Source organism: Maylandia zebra, linkage group LG13 (assembly GCF_041146795.1).
Source record: "Maylandia zebra isolate NMK-2024a linkage group LG13, Mzebra_GT3a, whole genome shotgun sequence".
Lineage (NCBI taxonomy): Eukaryota > Metazoa > Chordata > Actinopteri > Cichliformes > Cichlidae > Maylandia > Maylandia zebra.
In genome coordinates, this window is record NC_135179.1 from 26,126,397 (window position 1) to 26,142,814 (window position 16,418).

At 41.1% G+C, this 16,418-nt stretch overlaps 2 protein-coding genes and 1 long non-coding RNA gene across 3 annotated transcripts; 2 read left to right on the forward strand and 1 right to left on the reverse strand.

Moving 5' to 3' along the window:
- Positions 1-1,580: 1,580 nt before the first annotated feature.
- Positions 1,581-10,885, forward strand: fam83ha (family with sequence similarity 83 member Ha). Its single transcript, XM_004559656.5, has 6 exons — positions 1,581-2,028; positions 2,894-3,345; positions 3,456-3,620; positions 4,392-4,516; positions 4,653-9,642; positions 9,745-10,885. The coding sequence occupies exons 2-6, from the start codon at positions 2,902-2,904 to the stop codon at positions 9,754-9,756; spliced, it is 5,736 nt and encodes a 1,911-aa protein (XP_004559713.2). The 5' UTR covers positions 1,581-2,028; positions 2,894-2,901; the 3' UTR covers positions 9,757-10,885.
- Positions 10,886-12,346: 1,461 nt separating this feature from the next.
- Positions 12,347-14,109, forward strand: LOC101481961 (androgen-dependent TFPI-regulating protein). The gene is made up of 6 exons (XM_004559655.3): positions 12,347-12,656; positions 12,763-12,888; positions 12,996-13,097; positions 13,226-13,341; positions 13,746-13,897; positions 14,013-14,109. Exons 1-6 carry the CDS (start codon positions 12,510-12,512, stop codon positions 14,048-14,050), a joined length of 681 nt encoding a protein of 226 aa, XP_004559712.2. The 5' UTR covers positions 12,347-12,509; the 3' UTR covers positions 14,051-14,109.
- LOC143421818 (uncharacterized) lies at positions 14,051-15,476 on the reverse strand. Its single transcript, XR_013101415.1, has 4 exons — positions 15,338-15,476; positions 15,155-15,208; positions 14,951-15,004; positions 14,051-14,870 (listed from the first exon to the last, which is right to left on the reverse strand). It is a non-coding gene; the product is annotated as an uncharacterized LOC143421818 (long non-coding RNA).
- Between the last annotated feature and the right edge of the window lie 942 nt (positions 15,477-16,418).

A 16,418-nucleotide genomic window follows, 5' to 3' on the forward strand; every position in this document is an offset into this window, starting at 1 on the left:
CTGATGGCATGTTCTTCTCATTTTATTTCTACAGTACTTTGCAAAGTGTCCAATCATTTCTTTATATTTTGATTCCCGAGAGATCCATCTCACCCTTTAGTTGATCTATCTACTATTGACCAAAGCCTCATCAGATAAAGTCTCAGTCGAAGGGTGGCTGTCAAAAAGCCAGGAAAACTGGGGAAAATGGTAAAGTATGTCAAATTATACAAAACTAAACAGAATATCAGCAGTAACAGATATTATTGACTTATGAATCCAAAGGTCAGGACAGCGGTACAACATGTGAAATCTGAAAATTCAATCAGAAAGAAACAAATGTCAAAGAAAAGCACCCGAAAACTGATTGAAAATTCACTGACTTATAATGATTTCAATGTACACAGACCTTTCTGCCTACATGGCTGCCATGGAACAAGTCAGAGGCTACTCTGAAGCACAAGCTTTAACTGCAAAGTAACATAGTTAACAAAATGCAGTCTGGTTACAATGTTATTTATACATTGTTTGATTGCAGTTTGCAAAGTACAGGACCCATCCTTGAGGCAAATCACAGTGATGTGGCAACCAGATGCCATAGAAGGTGAATGACATTCCGTGACTACAAGCAACTAACTAACTAACTGCTATGCAAAGTGGGCGGGACCTGAAATAAACTTTTATTGCTGGATACTGTTAACTGATATATTGCCTTAGAAGGCCTTAGACCAGAGCCTGGAATGTATGCAAGGAACCAGCCCTTGACTTCAAAGCAAATTGCTTGCAGCGTGGATGGAGCTTTAGGGAATGATAGGCAGTACACCAGTACATCTAGCACATCGTGTTGAAATGGTCACTTCCAGGCTCCAGTTGCTTAGATGGCCCTCTATTTACTACCAGGTCATATCTCAGTCAACTACAGTATGTTCTTCACTCCTCAGGTAGCTACAGTCACTCGCCTGAATGTTGAGTTTATCCCAGATACCACTCGCTTTGCCCAGCCTGCATTTTTTTTCACCTCTATTTGTTTGAAGTCGCTTGAATTGATTCAAATTTTTTTTATTTTTTCACTTGTCGCCATGTCAGTGCGATTTCCTTCCAGAGTGTGCGTGGGTACATGAGTGTACCTACAATTAAAGCTAATAGCTTTTATTACGTGTAATGTTATTAAACATTTTATAGAAGGAATTAAATCTCCTCATCCACCCTTTATGTCATTTTTGCCTTTCTTCCTGTTTGTTTGAATGTTTGGGTTTTTGTTTTGTTTTGTTTTTTTGTTTTGTTTTGTTGTTTTTTTTGGGGGGGGGGGGGGGGGGGGGGGGTACCGAGCCATGCCCTTCGCTCCGTCCCTGGTAACAACAGCCGTCTCAAACTACTATGTCTGTATTAATGTGTCCGTATGCCCCTACTCCCTGGTGGAACACCCTGCTATGACCTGTTGATAATTAATTTACAGTGGGTTTATCCTTGGCCTTTATAACCGGGTAACAATATCTGCCAGCACGATCACACAAAACGTATTAACTGATAATAACTAATGATTCAGAACAGTGTTAGGTGGGGGCGGGAGAGAAATATGAGCGATCAACGCAGGGTTTTTATGAACTAGCAACGCATTACCTGATAGGGCTAAAACTAGCCACAAAGTTCGGCTCCAGTTTACAGCAGTAGTAGCGAGTGAGTGTCAGGAGTGGGATGATAACATCTGGGCAGAGTTCAGCTGGCTCAGGACAGCCACGGACACTGAGAGCTGAGCAGAAGTGAACAAACTGCGGAGCTGCTGCAGCCGGTGAGGCGGGGCGAGGTCTGTCGACACTACTTTTTTCCTCCGGTCGATGCGTCTCAGACATTCTCGCCAACATGTCTCAAGCATGACAGCAAACTGGTTTAGCTGGGTGACAGGGGAAAAGGCAGTGTAAGAGTAAACTTTCGGCAGGTCACACCTGGACTTGGAAGCTCGGGACAGCTGTGAACAACAACACGGTGAAGAAAGCAAGATGACTGCTGTGAAGTTTAACCGACGGAGAGCTTGACGGGTACACCAATGAGGTAGGCTCAGCAGACGGTAACTGTGGGGGCTGTATGGCTCTGTGCTGTTAGCCCCTGCGGTGTTTGGGCTAGCTGGATCCAACATGAGACTACAGACTGACCCAGCTCCGGTTAACTTTTCTAACTCGGTGGGGGGAAAAGTTTTGTCCGTAAATGACAGACTCACTTGCGTAGCGGCAACACAAAGCTATTTTATCTTTAACTTATTTACTTAGAGCTTGTTGTCCTTTAACGTCTGCTCCAGGGCTTTGAGCTTTACTCTTTACTCCTGGTGTTTCTTTTCTCGTTTATATGAGATTTCTGGCTTTACATGAAAGTTCAAATGGAGTCGAGGGTGTTTGGCCAGAGGGAGGGGCCACACCCTAACCATCTATCCTGTGGTTAGATTCCATTTCCCTCATTGTGCTTTCACCGGTCCAATGAAATTGTAGCAGATGCTGCAATATCTCTGAGAAGTATCCACTGGCGTCTATTTATTTTTATTTTTTGGGTTGTTGAGCTGGGTTTGTCACGGTGTATTGATAGAGTGGTATCTCAACTTGGCTGCAGCTAGTTGATTTTTAAGAAAGTGAACTCCACCACTGTTGTAACTATGGACCCAGACAGTGTAAATATGCCACACAAACAGTAGAATAAATGCTTCTGTTACTTTTGATTTGTTAGAGTCTTTATCATGTCAGGGTGTTTTTTTTGTCAAATAGTACATGTTGTTATCTTTAGATTTTATTCTATCTCGCATGACAACAAGAAGCAGCGAATTAGACATCTGTGGGTTGTGTGAGTGTATCTGATTACAGCTGAACCCAAATTTGGTTCAAAAACATTTACAAGTTGCGTATCTTTTTGCCCTTTGTCCTCTCCTAAGACCACAGTATGGCGCGTCGCTCTCAGTGTTCCTCTGCTGGGGATAACCCCCTGGACCCCAACTACCTCCCTCCTCACTACCGGGAAGAGTACCGCTTGGCCATTGACGCTCTGGTTGAGGGGGATTTGGAGGGGTACTATGAGTTCCTCAAAAAGGCGGATGTGGTGGACTTTCTGTCCACACCTGAGATTCAGCACATTATGGGCTTCGTTCAGGGTCCCCAGCTGATCGGACACTCTGAACAGCTTTTTCTGGAAAGCGGGGGAGATGGATCCTCAGACACTTACTGGCCGATTCACAGCGACCAGGACGTCCCAGATTTGGACCTCGGGTGGCCCCACTTGCAACTCTTCAGTGTGCCCACAGAGGTTACCACTCTGGTCAACCCCCCTGAGCCAGACATGCCAAGTATCAAGGAGCAGGCCCGGCGACTCATCAAAAACGCTCAACAGGTTGGCCTGGGGTTTCCTTCACATTAATCACCATTGTTCTTTTTTCGACTGTCATGCTCATGGCGCTTTTGTTTTCGCTTTGGTCGCTTTGTTTTCTTTCATTTCCTCAGGTCATTGCCATAGCGATGGATATGTTTACCGATGTTGACATTTTTGCGGATGTCCTTAACGCTGCCACGAGAAACGTTGCTGTCTACATCCTTCTAGACGAGCTGAATGCACATCACTTTGTGAGCATGGTATCCAACTGCAGAGTAAACCTGCAGAGCATTCAGGTGATTGAGTATTCTTTGCAATGCATTTTGTCTTCTTACATGTTTAATTTCCACTCCCATTTATACTTTATGTCTGGCCTTTTACTTCATATACAATATGCACGATCTGTGGCTCAAAGTAGTCCTTAACAAATTTGCTGTTTATGTCTGCTTAAACTGATTAAATGGTTGAAATCTATTTTTATTATGCGTTTTGAAGGCTGTTTTGTCTTCATTTGGAATGAATGGATTTGGCACTACAGGCCACTGAGGAGGGGTGGGGGTGTTTGGAAAGCACTGAGAGATGACCCATAGTTGTTTTGTCTTTTCATGGGATTTGTTGACAGTATTACAAAATTTTGAATATCACCAGCTTTATCTCCCAGTGGTCTTTTCACAGTAAGCTATATTGTCCAACAAAAGCTAAGCAATTGGTAAAAGATGACTCTCTCAAGTCTCCACTGGCACAGGAAAGTTCTTAGAACTGCATTTTATGCTATTGTGTAATATAAATAAAATGCCAGTATTAATACATCTGAGCCTGATATGTTGAGTAAATGGAGAATGACTCATTTAGTGATGTTTAAAAAAAATCACATGACCAGTATAGTACTGCAAAAGTGAACTACGTATACAATCTTTTTCTCCTTTTCTGTGACGTTATCTCAGAAGACGCAGTGCTAATGCAATGCTGCCACCTATCTTGGATTTATGCAATTGAAAACATTGCTAGATGTGCTTCATACATTTTTAGGTTTTATAAATCTTAAGGTGATTCCTTGTGCCTTGCAGTTTTTACGAGTGAGAACAGTGTCTGGCAGCTCGTACAAGTGTCGCTCAGGCAAATCCTTCAAAGGTCAGATGATGGATCGCTTCTTGTTGACTGACTGCAGGGCTGTGCTGAGTGGAAATTACAGGTGAGGCTGTTTAAAACTACTGCAGAATCCTACTACACCAGGATTGTTTCCTAATAAATGTGTTGTGTTTGCAACAGTTTATTGAACGTTTTAACGATTCTTGTATTAAATTGCACTTATCTTATGTCATGTCCAGCTTCATGTGGTCTTTTGAGAAACTACACCGCTGCATGGCGCACCTGTTCTTCGGACAGCTCGTGACTACCTTTGATGAAGAGTTTCGGATCCTGTATGCTCATTCCCAGCCGCTGATTGTTGAAGATTTGGTTCCTCCAGTGGAAGACATGAATCCATTACAAAAGAGGGAATACGCCAGTGACAGGCTATCACTGTACAGGGAGCCTATGAGAACTCTGCCAGCAGCTGATTCTAGTCAACCAGATGAATGGGCCAGACAGTCCTGTGATGAACGAATGGATGACGATTGGAGAAGGGTGCCCTTTAACACTAAGGAACCCCTGCGTGGACCCGCAGATTTGTACAATAGGTTTCCTTCCCAACAACCACACGTGGACCCATCATTTGATCAGGGATGTGCCAGGATTCCACCGATGGAAAATCGACCCTTTAAACATCCTGGCTTTGCTGAAGGTGTTCAAGGAAGATATCCTTATCCATTCCTGCAAACTCAGGGAATGCCAGAACCTGAGTCCCAGGGGAGGCATTTTTACAGGGGCCAGCAGCCTTATCTAGGACCAGCACCAGGACCAGAAGCAAATTACAGCTATGACAAGTTCTGGAGCCAAGGCTATCTTTCAAGAGATCAATACTCTGAATCTGCTTTACCACAAGAGATGCAACCACCTGATTTTGACCCTGTTTTTAACTACTTGTCATCTACCAAAGACTATGATCAGAGCTCAGAGAAAATGCTTCCTGCAGCAGATTTTAGTTCGTCTCAACCTAGAAGACTAAGTTTAGGCCATCCATATACGTGCCAAACCTCTCCCACGCCCTCCAGCCACGCTGATCAGAGGCAGTTTCTTCAGGAGTCTAACAGTGACCGCAAGGATCCCATGGTTAAAAAGGGGCTGAGAAACTGGAGGATTAACTCATACCTTAGTGCATATGATAATTCAGGAGATGAAGGCCTGCCAGTGGAACCACCTCAGGCCCCAGATCCTTTTGAAGAGCCCCGTAACACCATGCAGAAAACAGCACCAGGGGTTGATTTGTCACTTCCTAAAATCCCAAATGTCAGAGAGTTCAAAGTTCCTGTTATATCCAGGGTGAGTCAGATACCAAATTATGCCAAAACAACAGCCAGAGAACAGCCTAAGGTATTGCCCGATGAACCTCCTGCAGTGGCAGAAGAAACCAAAACAACACCATCAGAGTCACAAACCACAAACAAGGAGGAAAAGAGGACAGAGGAGGGAGAACAAAATGAGCCAAAGACTTCTGTGCTTCTGCGGTCCGATTCTTTCCGAAGGAAACTAAATGCTAGTGGAATGAACAGGTGCTCCAGGTTAAGGTCCTCTCTGATATTCAGCTCTCTGGATCAGCCAGCTCCTCAGGATAGTCAAACTACCCCTCCTGAGCAAAAGGACGGAGACACTGAAGACAGTGACAAAACTGAATCTGAAAAGATAAAACTACCCTTTGTTTCTCAAGTTCTGGGACAAAGGAGAACTGCTGCTAGAGAACCTTACGAATGGACTCGGTACCTAAAGACATCCACAGAAACAAAACCAGACAAGGAAAGCACTAAAGGAGATGATAAAAATTCATCAAAGCAAGAAGATTCAAAAGACGTTTCAGAAAAGCGTGAGGAAACAGAGTCAGCAAAAGTACCCCATGTAGAGCAGCCTAATCTTTCGCCATCCATGCCTCAATCCAAGCTTTCTGAAGCTGAGCTACCCAAAACCAATCAGCCGGTACAACCACCTAAACCTTTAGCCACCCTTCTACCATATGCAGATATGAATGATCCTGATGTAAGATTAATGTTTTTCAAAGAGCTGGCAGCAAAACGCAAAGCTGAAGCAGCCACAAAAGCTGCAAAGGGCAAAGGAAAAGACCCGGTGAAACCAGAAACTGAACTAAAAGTCAACAGTGGTGTCAAAAAGGAGGGACCTGAACCAAGAGAATCCTCAGAAGACAGGGCTTCCAAAACTGAGGGGGAAAAGAGTGCTACTGCAGACAGTCAGTTAGCTAGTGTGTCTTTTGAATCCAGTGAAAACATTAACCAGCAGGACAGTCAGATCGAAAATCACTCCAATACCTCCCAGAGCTCTAAAGAACAAAATAAAGTAGCAGAAGATTTAGGCACAACAAAACTGGACAACAGTCAGTCAACAGATCTTCTTCCTGCTTCCTCAGAGTTACCTCTGAACAAATCACCACAAGAACCCATGCTGTCAGATCCTGCTGATGACGAGAGCAGCCCCAGTCATCCACCCACAAATCCTGCTCCCACTAATGTTTCTTCACTTACACAAAGTACTGATAAAAAGGAAACCCCAAGCCCGGATTCTACCTCAAAGGAGTCTAAATCAGTCTGTGCCAATTCTGATGAAGGACTTTCTGCGTTGGCTTCTCACACCCAAAATCCTGAATTGACTCATTTAGTAACCAGCATCTCCCCTCCTGCAGTAACATCAACAGTTGACGCCTCTGACCCATCAATGCTGAGATCCTCCTCTGAGAATAATCTGCTAGATTATGGTTCACAGAAAAGTCCAGTTTCTTTATCGTCCAGTACGCCTTCTCTTTCTACCACTGAAGAGAACAGACTTTCAGAAGATTCCAGTTCACACCCTGCTTCTGGCATATTAGCTTCAAATGATGATAAAACAGAGGCACATGACTCTATGAGCTCCTCGCCAAAAGGGTTAGCAGAAGATTCTAAATCTAAAGATACAAGTAACCAAACTCCTCTAGATTCCTCTTCCAAGTTGCCGTCATCCCAGACTCCTTCAGCAACTGACTCTGTACATATGGAATCTGGTGTTTCTCCTGAGGTGTTTGTTAGTGGTGCTGAGTCAAGCTCATCCTCGTTACAGTCCACCACAAGCGTTTCTGGTGCTACAACTTCCACAGAAAGGTCAGAAAAAGATATTTCTGAATCAGAGAAAGCCAATTGTAAAAGCGAAAAAGATCCTTCTGTAGCTGAGAAGAGCATGACTGAATCAGAAATACAGGTTTCTGAACCAGAAAAAGATGCCTCTGAAACAGAAATAGGCATGCCTGAATTAGACAAACGTGTATCTGAATTAGAGAAAGTCGTGTTTGAAACAGCTATTTCTGAAACAGAAAAGGCGATTTCTGCGACATCAGACCCAGGAAAGGGTACTTTGGAATCAGAGAAAAGTGTTTCTGAATCAGAAAAAGACCTTATTGAAACATCAAAATCAGAAAACGATATCTCTGAATCAGAAAAGAACCTTTCTCAAGGAGAAAAGTGTGTTTCTGAATCAGAAAAATCTGAGGGAGCTCTATCTGAAACAGAAAATGCCATTTCTAAAAAACAAGAATCAGTAAAAGATATTTTTGACTCTGAAAAGAGCATTTCTGAACCAGAAAAACATATCTCTGAATCGGAAATAGGCACGTCTGAATCAGAGACAGCTGTTTTTGAAACAGAAAAGGCCATTTCTGAGACATCAGACCCAGAAAGGGGTACTTTAGAATCAGAGAAAGGTGTTTCTGAATCACAAAAATCTATTTCTGAAACATCAAAATCAGAAAACGATATTTGTGAACCACAAACACGCCTTTCTCAAGTAGAAAGACGTGTTTCTGGGTCAGAAAACATTGTTTCTGAACCAGAAAAGTCAGAGAGAGATGTTTCTGAATCAGAGATAGGTGTATCTGAAACAGAAAAGGCCATTTCTGAAAAACCCGAATCAGAAAAGGATATTTCTGAATCTGAAAAGACTGTTTCTGAATCAGAGGAAGGTGTTACTGAGTCAGAAAAGAGCCTTTCTCAAGTAGAAAACATAGTTTCTGAACGAGAAAAGTCAGAGGGAGCTGTTTTTGAATCAGAGATAGATGTATCTGAAACAGAAAAGGCAATTTCTGGAAAACCAGAATCAGAAAAGGGTATTTCTGAGACTGCAAAGACTGTTTCTGAATCAGAGGAAGGTGTTACTGAGACAGAAAAAGAAGTTTCTGAATCAGAAATTTGCTCAGTTCAAAAGGCTGTTGCAGAGGATTCTGTGGTTCCTGAATCTTCACATGTCAAAGGTGATATCATACCTAGTAGCCCTTCTCCACCTGAGCCATGTGTACCTGAGCTAAAAGAGCCCACTATTACTGTACCCACACCCACGGACACTCCAGCCAAGCATTTGCCATCAGAAGCAAGCTCCACTGTCATTACAGACTCTACTCTTAATGCTTCGCAGTCAGAAACAACTGCAGCTCCTCAAGACGCACAGATACAAGCAACCCCTCCCTCTGACCTCAACTTTACAGGAGCTGAGGCACCAACCCCTGCTGAAACAGGATCACGTTCCTCTCCTTTGTCTGAGTCAGTTGAATTCGTTTTGCCCCCTGAAGCTAAAAAAGCAGAAACCAACATGTCTGCATTGCACACTCTCGCTGATACAAATTCCCTTTCCAACCAGACTCCATCAGAATCGGATAAAGCCCCCAAAACTCCCTCTAGCACAAATGAGCCTACCTCAGAGCCACCTGTGCCTGCTGAAAATAGTAAAACAGAGCCTGAGCAACTGGACACAGGCGGGAGAAACTCAGATCATACCCAGGGTACAAAGGAAAGCAGTGCCAAAGAGTCTGTCGGCAGTGAGAAAACGAATGACCAAATACAGCAAAGTAACTTTTCTGAATCAGCAGAGATCACATCCAAGCAGCCCAAATCGAGCCAGTCTCGCTACCACTCATCCACAGCCAACGTGCTCTCGAGCAGCAACCTCAGAGACGATACCAAGCTGCTCCTGGAGCAGATTTCCGCTAATAGCCAAAGCAGGAATGAGGCTACCAAAGAGTCTCCCGTTACCGATGACGAGAAAGAAGACAAAGCTGACAAAAATGCTAAAAGGGAGAAAGAACGAGGACTTGATAAACTAAACAAAGGGCAAAAATCACCTCAGGAGCGAGAAAAGCTGCTGGAGAGGATCCAGAATATGAGAAAGGAGAGGAAGGTTTACAGTCGATTTGAGGTATGAATGTATTACCAATATTGTTTGCTATTAGAAGCATTAATATATATTTAATTGCCCTTGTGGTGAATCTATTTTTTTTTTTTGTCTCTACTATCACAGATGACAACTTAAATGGGATCCAAAGAAAGATGAGATATTAAAAGGTGGATACAGGATGTGTAGAAGGAAGTGAAATTAAATAAATAAAAAGCTGGCAAAGATATTTGTTGGAAATGGGATTTCTCTTCTGGGTTGTATGGAAAACAAGGCTTATCATGCACAGAAGAGTCAGGGAACGTGTACTGAAGCGTGAATTTAGACAATATGCAAGTTATTGCAAAGCCGTTGTCCCAATTACGTGCGACGTGTTCAACAACGAGCTTCTTACTGTGGCTGAATCATCAAGTTGCTCCCAGTATGAACTGAGAGCATGAGTGCAGGATCGAACATGTTTTTACTGACTGCAGGGTAACGTGCAATGTGTCAAACCAAGTTTCTGTGAAGAGGCCTTCTTGCCGTAATCTTTTACAACACTGACAGCAGCGTCAGCTAGTTTTATGACGAGATGTTAGAGAACTGATAATCTGCAGTGGTCAGATTTTGTAAAGCTGTAATATACTATAGTTTGTATTATAATGGTTCACCTTCATCTTAAAAAGATGATAATTACATATATTTGGAAGTAAGTGGATCTGTGGATCATGCTGGCATAAATAAACTGTAAAGTTTTTCATCCTAAACATGCAACCGAAAACAAGGAAATGCACACGATGGACTCAGACGTCGACGTGTAACACTGTGTCGTTTTTGTTTTCAGCTGTTGAAAGCAGATGTCATTAAGGTTAATGATGAATATTCAAAGGTGCATCAGGTTTACTTCAAGGTCTTTTTTATATACACCATTCAACGCTTTTTCATTTACACATTTTGGGGAACAAACCCCAAAATCCAGCATATGAAGCTTTTTTAAGTGTTTACTTTGCCCGTGGAAAGCCAAAACTATCCGACAGTATGGGGTTGCATTTTATAATCTGCTGAAACCAACCTTTTATTTGTCTTTTAAACTTTTCTCTACCCTGCAGTTTTTAAATCAGTACTTGCTCTACGTGTCTGTTGAAACTGATCTTGAAGCTGTGAAGAGTTTACATATGTATGTTTGAGTATGTAGAGCTGAGCAGTGACAGTGAGTTCTCACAGATTTACAGTATCATACCTGTCTTCATCACCTTTTGCTGTTTGTAAATAAAACTTCTTAAATATATCGAGGCTTGTTTGTTTTTGTTGTTGTTTTTCTCCCATGTCTGTGGTGCAGTTCATTAAATTCATCTTTGATATAGCACAGAAAGAAACTCAGGTACTGCTTTAAAAGTAAATTTTAGGTACTATGACACTATTTCCACAAAATTAAACATGCCATCTAAAATAAAAATAAAACCAGAATTAAATAATAAATTATTTAAATCCTTAATTGCAAGAGGTTTTTAAATATTTACGTATATAATGTTTCATATGTAACATGTTCGTGTGTAACTTGAAAACTCCATTTGATTTAAAATATCCAAAAAGAACACATACATTATATTTTATATAACAGATTTCTCTTCTAAACCTACACAGATTTAGTAGCTTTAACACAGTGATTGCAACATACTGCATATTGGTTTTGGCGCAGTACAATCAGATCACAGCCTTTACACCAGCACCATCTTCAGGCCATTTATGACATCTATGAAAACTTTAAGGATCACAGGAAAAAGTAATGGGAGAACAAGTTTAGGAGAAAACTTTATTTTATTTTTATTTTTGCCTGTTATTCTCTAACGTGAAACTTTTGCTCTTTGAAATTTTCTTTCTTATGAATTTATCGGGTTATTTTGTCGTCACATTTACTATTATTTTAATAAGCTCGCGAGAGATGTGTCGAGCTCCTGAATTTAGATTTCCAGCAATAATAAAGAAGTAACTCTTCTGTGATCCAGTCTTTGTCAGAAGATATTTACCTATCTGAACTTTGCAAGTTTTAGGCAGGTGTGAAAAAATGCTGTAAACAAAGAATGCTTTCAGAAATATAAATGATTGTTTATTGGCCCCAAATGTTTTCTGCAGTAGGACAATGACCCCAAACATACAGCCAGTCATTAAAAATTATTTTCAGCATGAAGAACAAGAAGTACTGGAGTGACGGCATGGCTCCCACAGAGCTCTGATCTCAACATCATCAAGTGTGTCTGGTATTGCATGAAGAGACAGAAGGATGTGAGGAAGCCTACATCCACAGAAGATCTGTGATGTTTGGAGCACCCTACCAGCCGAGTTCCTTCAAAATCTGTGTGCAAGTGTACCTAGAAGAATGGATGCTGCTCTGAGGCAAAGGGTGGTCACACCAAATATTGACTTGATTTAGATTTCTTTTTTGTTCATTCACTACATTTTGTTGATTGGTGGAAAATAAATAGCATTCTTTGTTTACAGCATTTTTTCCTCACCTGCCTAAAACCTTTGCACAGTACTGTATCTGAACTCACGTAACCTTCCTAACTCGTTGGGATTTCTCTTGCAAAACACTATATAACAGATTACACTCTCACTGTGCATAAATTTGCCTCCCAGCCACAAGCGGTTATGAAAGAAGTCGCCATATGTTTCGTAAAAAACTGAACAGTGGTTCTCTTGTGTTTCTTTGTCTCTGCTGCCTGCAAATGTCTTGATAAGCCGGCGCTGAATTACACTAATCTTTAAAGAACCTTCACTGCTTCAAGTGCCTCACATCTGAAGGGAAAACTTTGAAGTTTAGTCTTTTTGTTTTGTTTTGTTGTTGCTTTTTTTGCTTGCATTTTAATTTATTTTCACTATTTATTACAGAAGAATATAAGTTTACACTGAGAATGACTGTTAGGAGAGTGTATCACATTGCAGCATTCAGCTGGTATGCGTTTATTATTAAGAATCTAATTGATATGGATGGAGAGGATTTGCCACCAGGAATCTTTGTTTATGGAGGACCTTGGAAGTACCTCACTTTTTTGAATTTGGTGAGTACCTTGATCGTTTATGGGTAATTGTTGTGAAGGATTAATGACCCTGCGATCCCAACAAGGACAGTGGGAAAAAACAACAATGTTGCTTGTAATGTTTCAGTTATTGCAAATGACGTTCTTTGGACTGGCGGCAGTGAATGATCTTCAACCTGAGAAAAAGGCTGAGAGTACTCTGAGCAAGTTTAAAGACCTTCTCTTCTCTGTCTTTGCCTTTCCAGTGGGCACGGTGAGAACCCCACATTTGCAAATCCTACATTCTTTCAAGTGCAAAAAAACCCCCAAAGCAAAACACTATGCTTCACATTAACTCTGCCTTTGCTGCCTTTTCTTTAGTTTGTTGTTCTACTTTTCTGGGCAATCTTTGCATATGATAGAGAATTAGTCTACCCAGCTACCATCGACACCTTCTTCCCTCCGTGGATGAACCACGCTATGGTCTGTTGACTTATGTTCTTCGGCATAATAAATAATTACTCAGCATCGTTTGTATTTTTAAAACATTTTTAAGCAATTCTTGGTTGGCTTGCCGGGACTTCTCATGTTGCTGTTGGCTTTTTCTTTAGCACACATTTGTCCTTCCCATCTTACTTGGAGAGGTGCTGATGCAGCCTCACGTCTACCCACAGACTAAACATGCACTGACGGCATTAGGAATCGTGGGCTTGGCTTACTTATCTTGGTAAGTGCTGACTCAGCATTAACAGCATAATCAAGCACTTTAAAAAAAGCATTTCTTCAGTTTTTATCTTTCATTTGACACTGATTGAAGTTCACCTTCATGTGGCTGAAAGCACAACACTGTCTAAATGCACCTATTTTTGCTGCTCCAGTGTGTATACAGCTTGCGGGTAAAAGCTTCTTTTCAACCTCCACAGCTCGGGCTCACATGTTGTAATGCAGCCAATAACTCCTCATGAGTACAGAACAAACCATAAGCATGCTGTTCATTGCATATGAGATGTTTAGTTTTGCTGCTGTTTTGCTGTTACAATAACTGCGTGAACACACTGGGTGAATGTTTGTATGAGCCAAACCTTTTTTTTCCTTCCTTTTTTTATTTTATATTCTGAACATGTTCTGCAGGATTATATGGGTGTACATGTCAGTCGGGATTTGGGTGTATCCTCTTCTTGGGCGCTTCAGTGCTGCTGGTCTGGTGGGCTTCTTCTTTTTTAACATGTCTGTGGTGATCTTGCTCTACCTGCTCGGGAACGAGTTCAGCAGACGGGTCTGGGGTAAGAGGAGTTACGTTTGCCATATCATACCAAAAAAGAAAGGTTTAAAAAAATAACAACAACAGAATCTAATCTGTCTCTTTGCTTAACTCTCTCTTTTGTCTCCTCTCTCCAGAAAAGGACATGAACAAAAAGACAAGAGAAACAAATTAATTGAACCTTTCTCCCACATGGCCACATGGTTCTTTTTGAAGTGAAGCTATGCAAACAATCCATTCTTTCTCTTACTAAAAACAGTTTAAACCACAGGACAAAACACACCCTTGCCTAATGCGTTACACATTGTTCTGATTTGATGACTGGGTAATGATTGCGATAAAGACTGTATTCTTCTCCACTTGCACTCCTTGTAGCACCAATTTAGCATTTAGCTAAATATTAAATAGCACTATTGAGACAGATTACTTGCAACAAGCAGTACAGCCGTGGGTTACAAAGGTAACATTAAAGCAATCAGGATCCATATTTAACATAACGCAGTTGTGTGCACCTCTGAGATATTCAGTGCAACATTTAAACTGAACATACTGCATGTTTTATCCTGTGATCATGAAAAATCTGCAGGGTGACGTGAGAATAACTTGTAATCCAAATAAGCATTGATTTGATGACATCACAAATCCTTCAAAATCCATTTGAGGCTGTCTGCATCAGTGTCCATCTCCCACGTGTGTGATCATTAAATCATCGTTTGACTCAACCCGACCGGACCAGTGTTGTTATTGTGGTTTTTCTCTTGTCTCCATCCCCAATATTTTGAACCTTAACAATCTCCATGAAAGTCTGTTTTTGTATCCATCCGTCGCTCCAGATGAGCTCCTTGTTTCTTTTTCTTTCTTTTTTCCAAAGGAGATCAGGGACCACGCAAGTCCCTGTAGCCTTTTAGGTGATGGAGGTAGTTTGGATCCGCATCCACCAATCCAACCGAAAGGATCTTTGCCAATAAATGCAAGTCATCGTCGCTCAGATCATTCTGTTGAAGAAATTGAAGTCAGATATTTTATCCAAACTATTCTCAGTAAGCTCAGCATTTAACTTTTGATTGCCACTTACCAACTTGTTGTTTGCAGAGGATTCTGGGAGCTGGGACTTTTGTGACTTGTTTCCCTGAAAATGATAAGAATCATTACACAGAGTTAGTCTTTGCTTCCTTGTTCCACCTCTATGCACTCTCTATAAATGTTTCTGTTTGCTTCTTACTTGATGTGAGCTACATTTAAAAAAGAAAGAAAGAAAGAAAAATAAATAGCTGCTTACCTCTTTGAGTCCCGTTGAAAACCAATATATGACAAAGAGAAGACCAGCAATGATCTTAAGGCAAAACGAACAGCAGTCAGTATCACACAGGTTACAGTCACCACTAGAAAACACAATCTTTGAAAAATGAACTTACTTACAGCTAAAAGACTTAAAATAATATATAAATAGGTCTGCACTTACTCCGATCAAGTACAACATGTTTGCTTCTGTTGTGTCTGCCCTGTTTGTGCTCTGATTCGTAACCTAAGGAGAAATAAAGAGGTTCCTTCTTCTCCGAGACATCAGACCACAATGCGTAAGACAGGAGAGGAAAACTCCCATAGAAGAACCAGCCGTACAGGATAGACTGCATATTCACCAAACAGGTTATCTTATGCCTGAATGATGTCAGTCATGAGATAAATGTGCGGTTACGCAAACAACTGCGTAAAATAGGCGGATTTGTGTGTGATAAGAGCTATCATTAGCTGTAAGTCTTAACGCAGGTTAAGATGATCTCACCAGTGACACCTAAAAACAACAGATGTCAAAGAGTGACAACCTGCCTGTCATCTGCTCTGTCATATATTTACGCATTGGAAACTCTTGGAAAAGTTTAACTAAACTGCCTCCTCCTCCTTCACCGGCAATGCACTGAAATAATATCTACTGTATGTTTATCATACTTTCAAAGTATGCAAAAACCTGTTTTTGACTCAGCCTGTCCCCTGTTTCGTGCAATCAGTAGTCGATTTTAAAATGCAGATCAGATAGCATTGTTTGTTTTCAGTACAAGCTCAGTTTCATTTTAAAGAGATTTGAATGAGAGATGCATACATATGGCTTCTTCTTTGTATGATACAACCTGTATTAATGGTGAACTGTGTTCACAGATAGTATTTTCTGGAAGTGTTCCTGCCCCCATGCACTGATTTCCATGACACAATAATGCCTGTATTTAATGCCTGTGTTTCCTCAGGGCCCAAAGGCCAGAGGCTGTCCAGTATTGTCCCATGAACACAAAGATTTCTCCACATTCTCTGATTCTTTTGATGATACTGTATGATGTAAAATTGTTCCAGCATTTTGTTGTCCCAATCCCAGCTTTTTTGAGACATGTTTTTGCCATCAAATTTAAAATGAGATAATATTTTTTGTGAAATATTAAAATGTCTCTGTTTAAACATGTGATGAGCATAAAATATGGGTTTGACAGCTTTGCAAATCGTTGCGTTCTGTTTGCATTTACATTTTACACAAATGCAAATAAACATTTTCATAT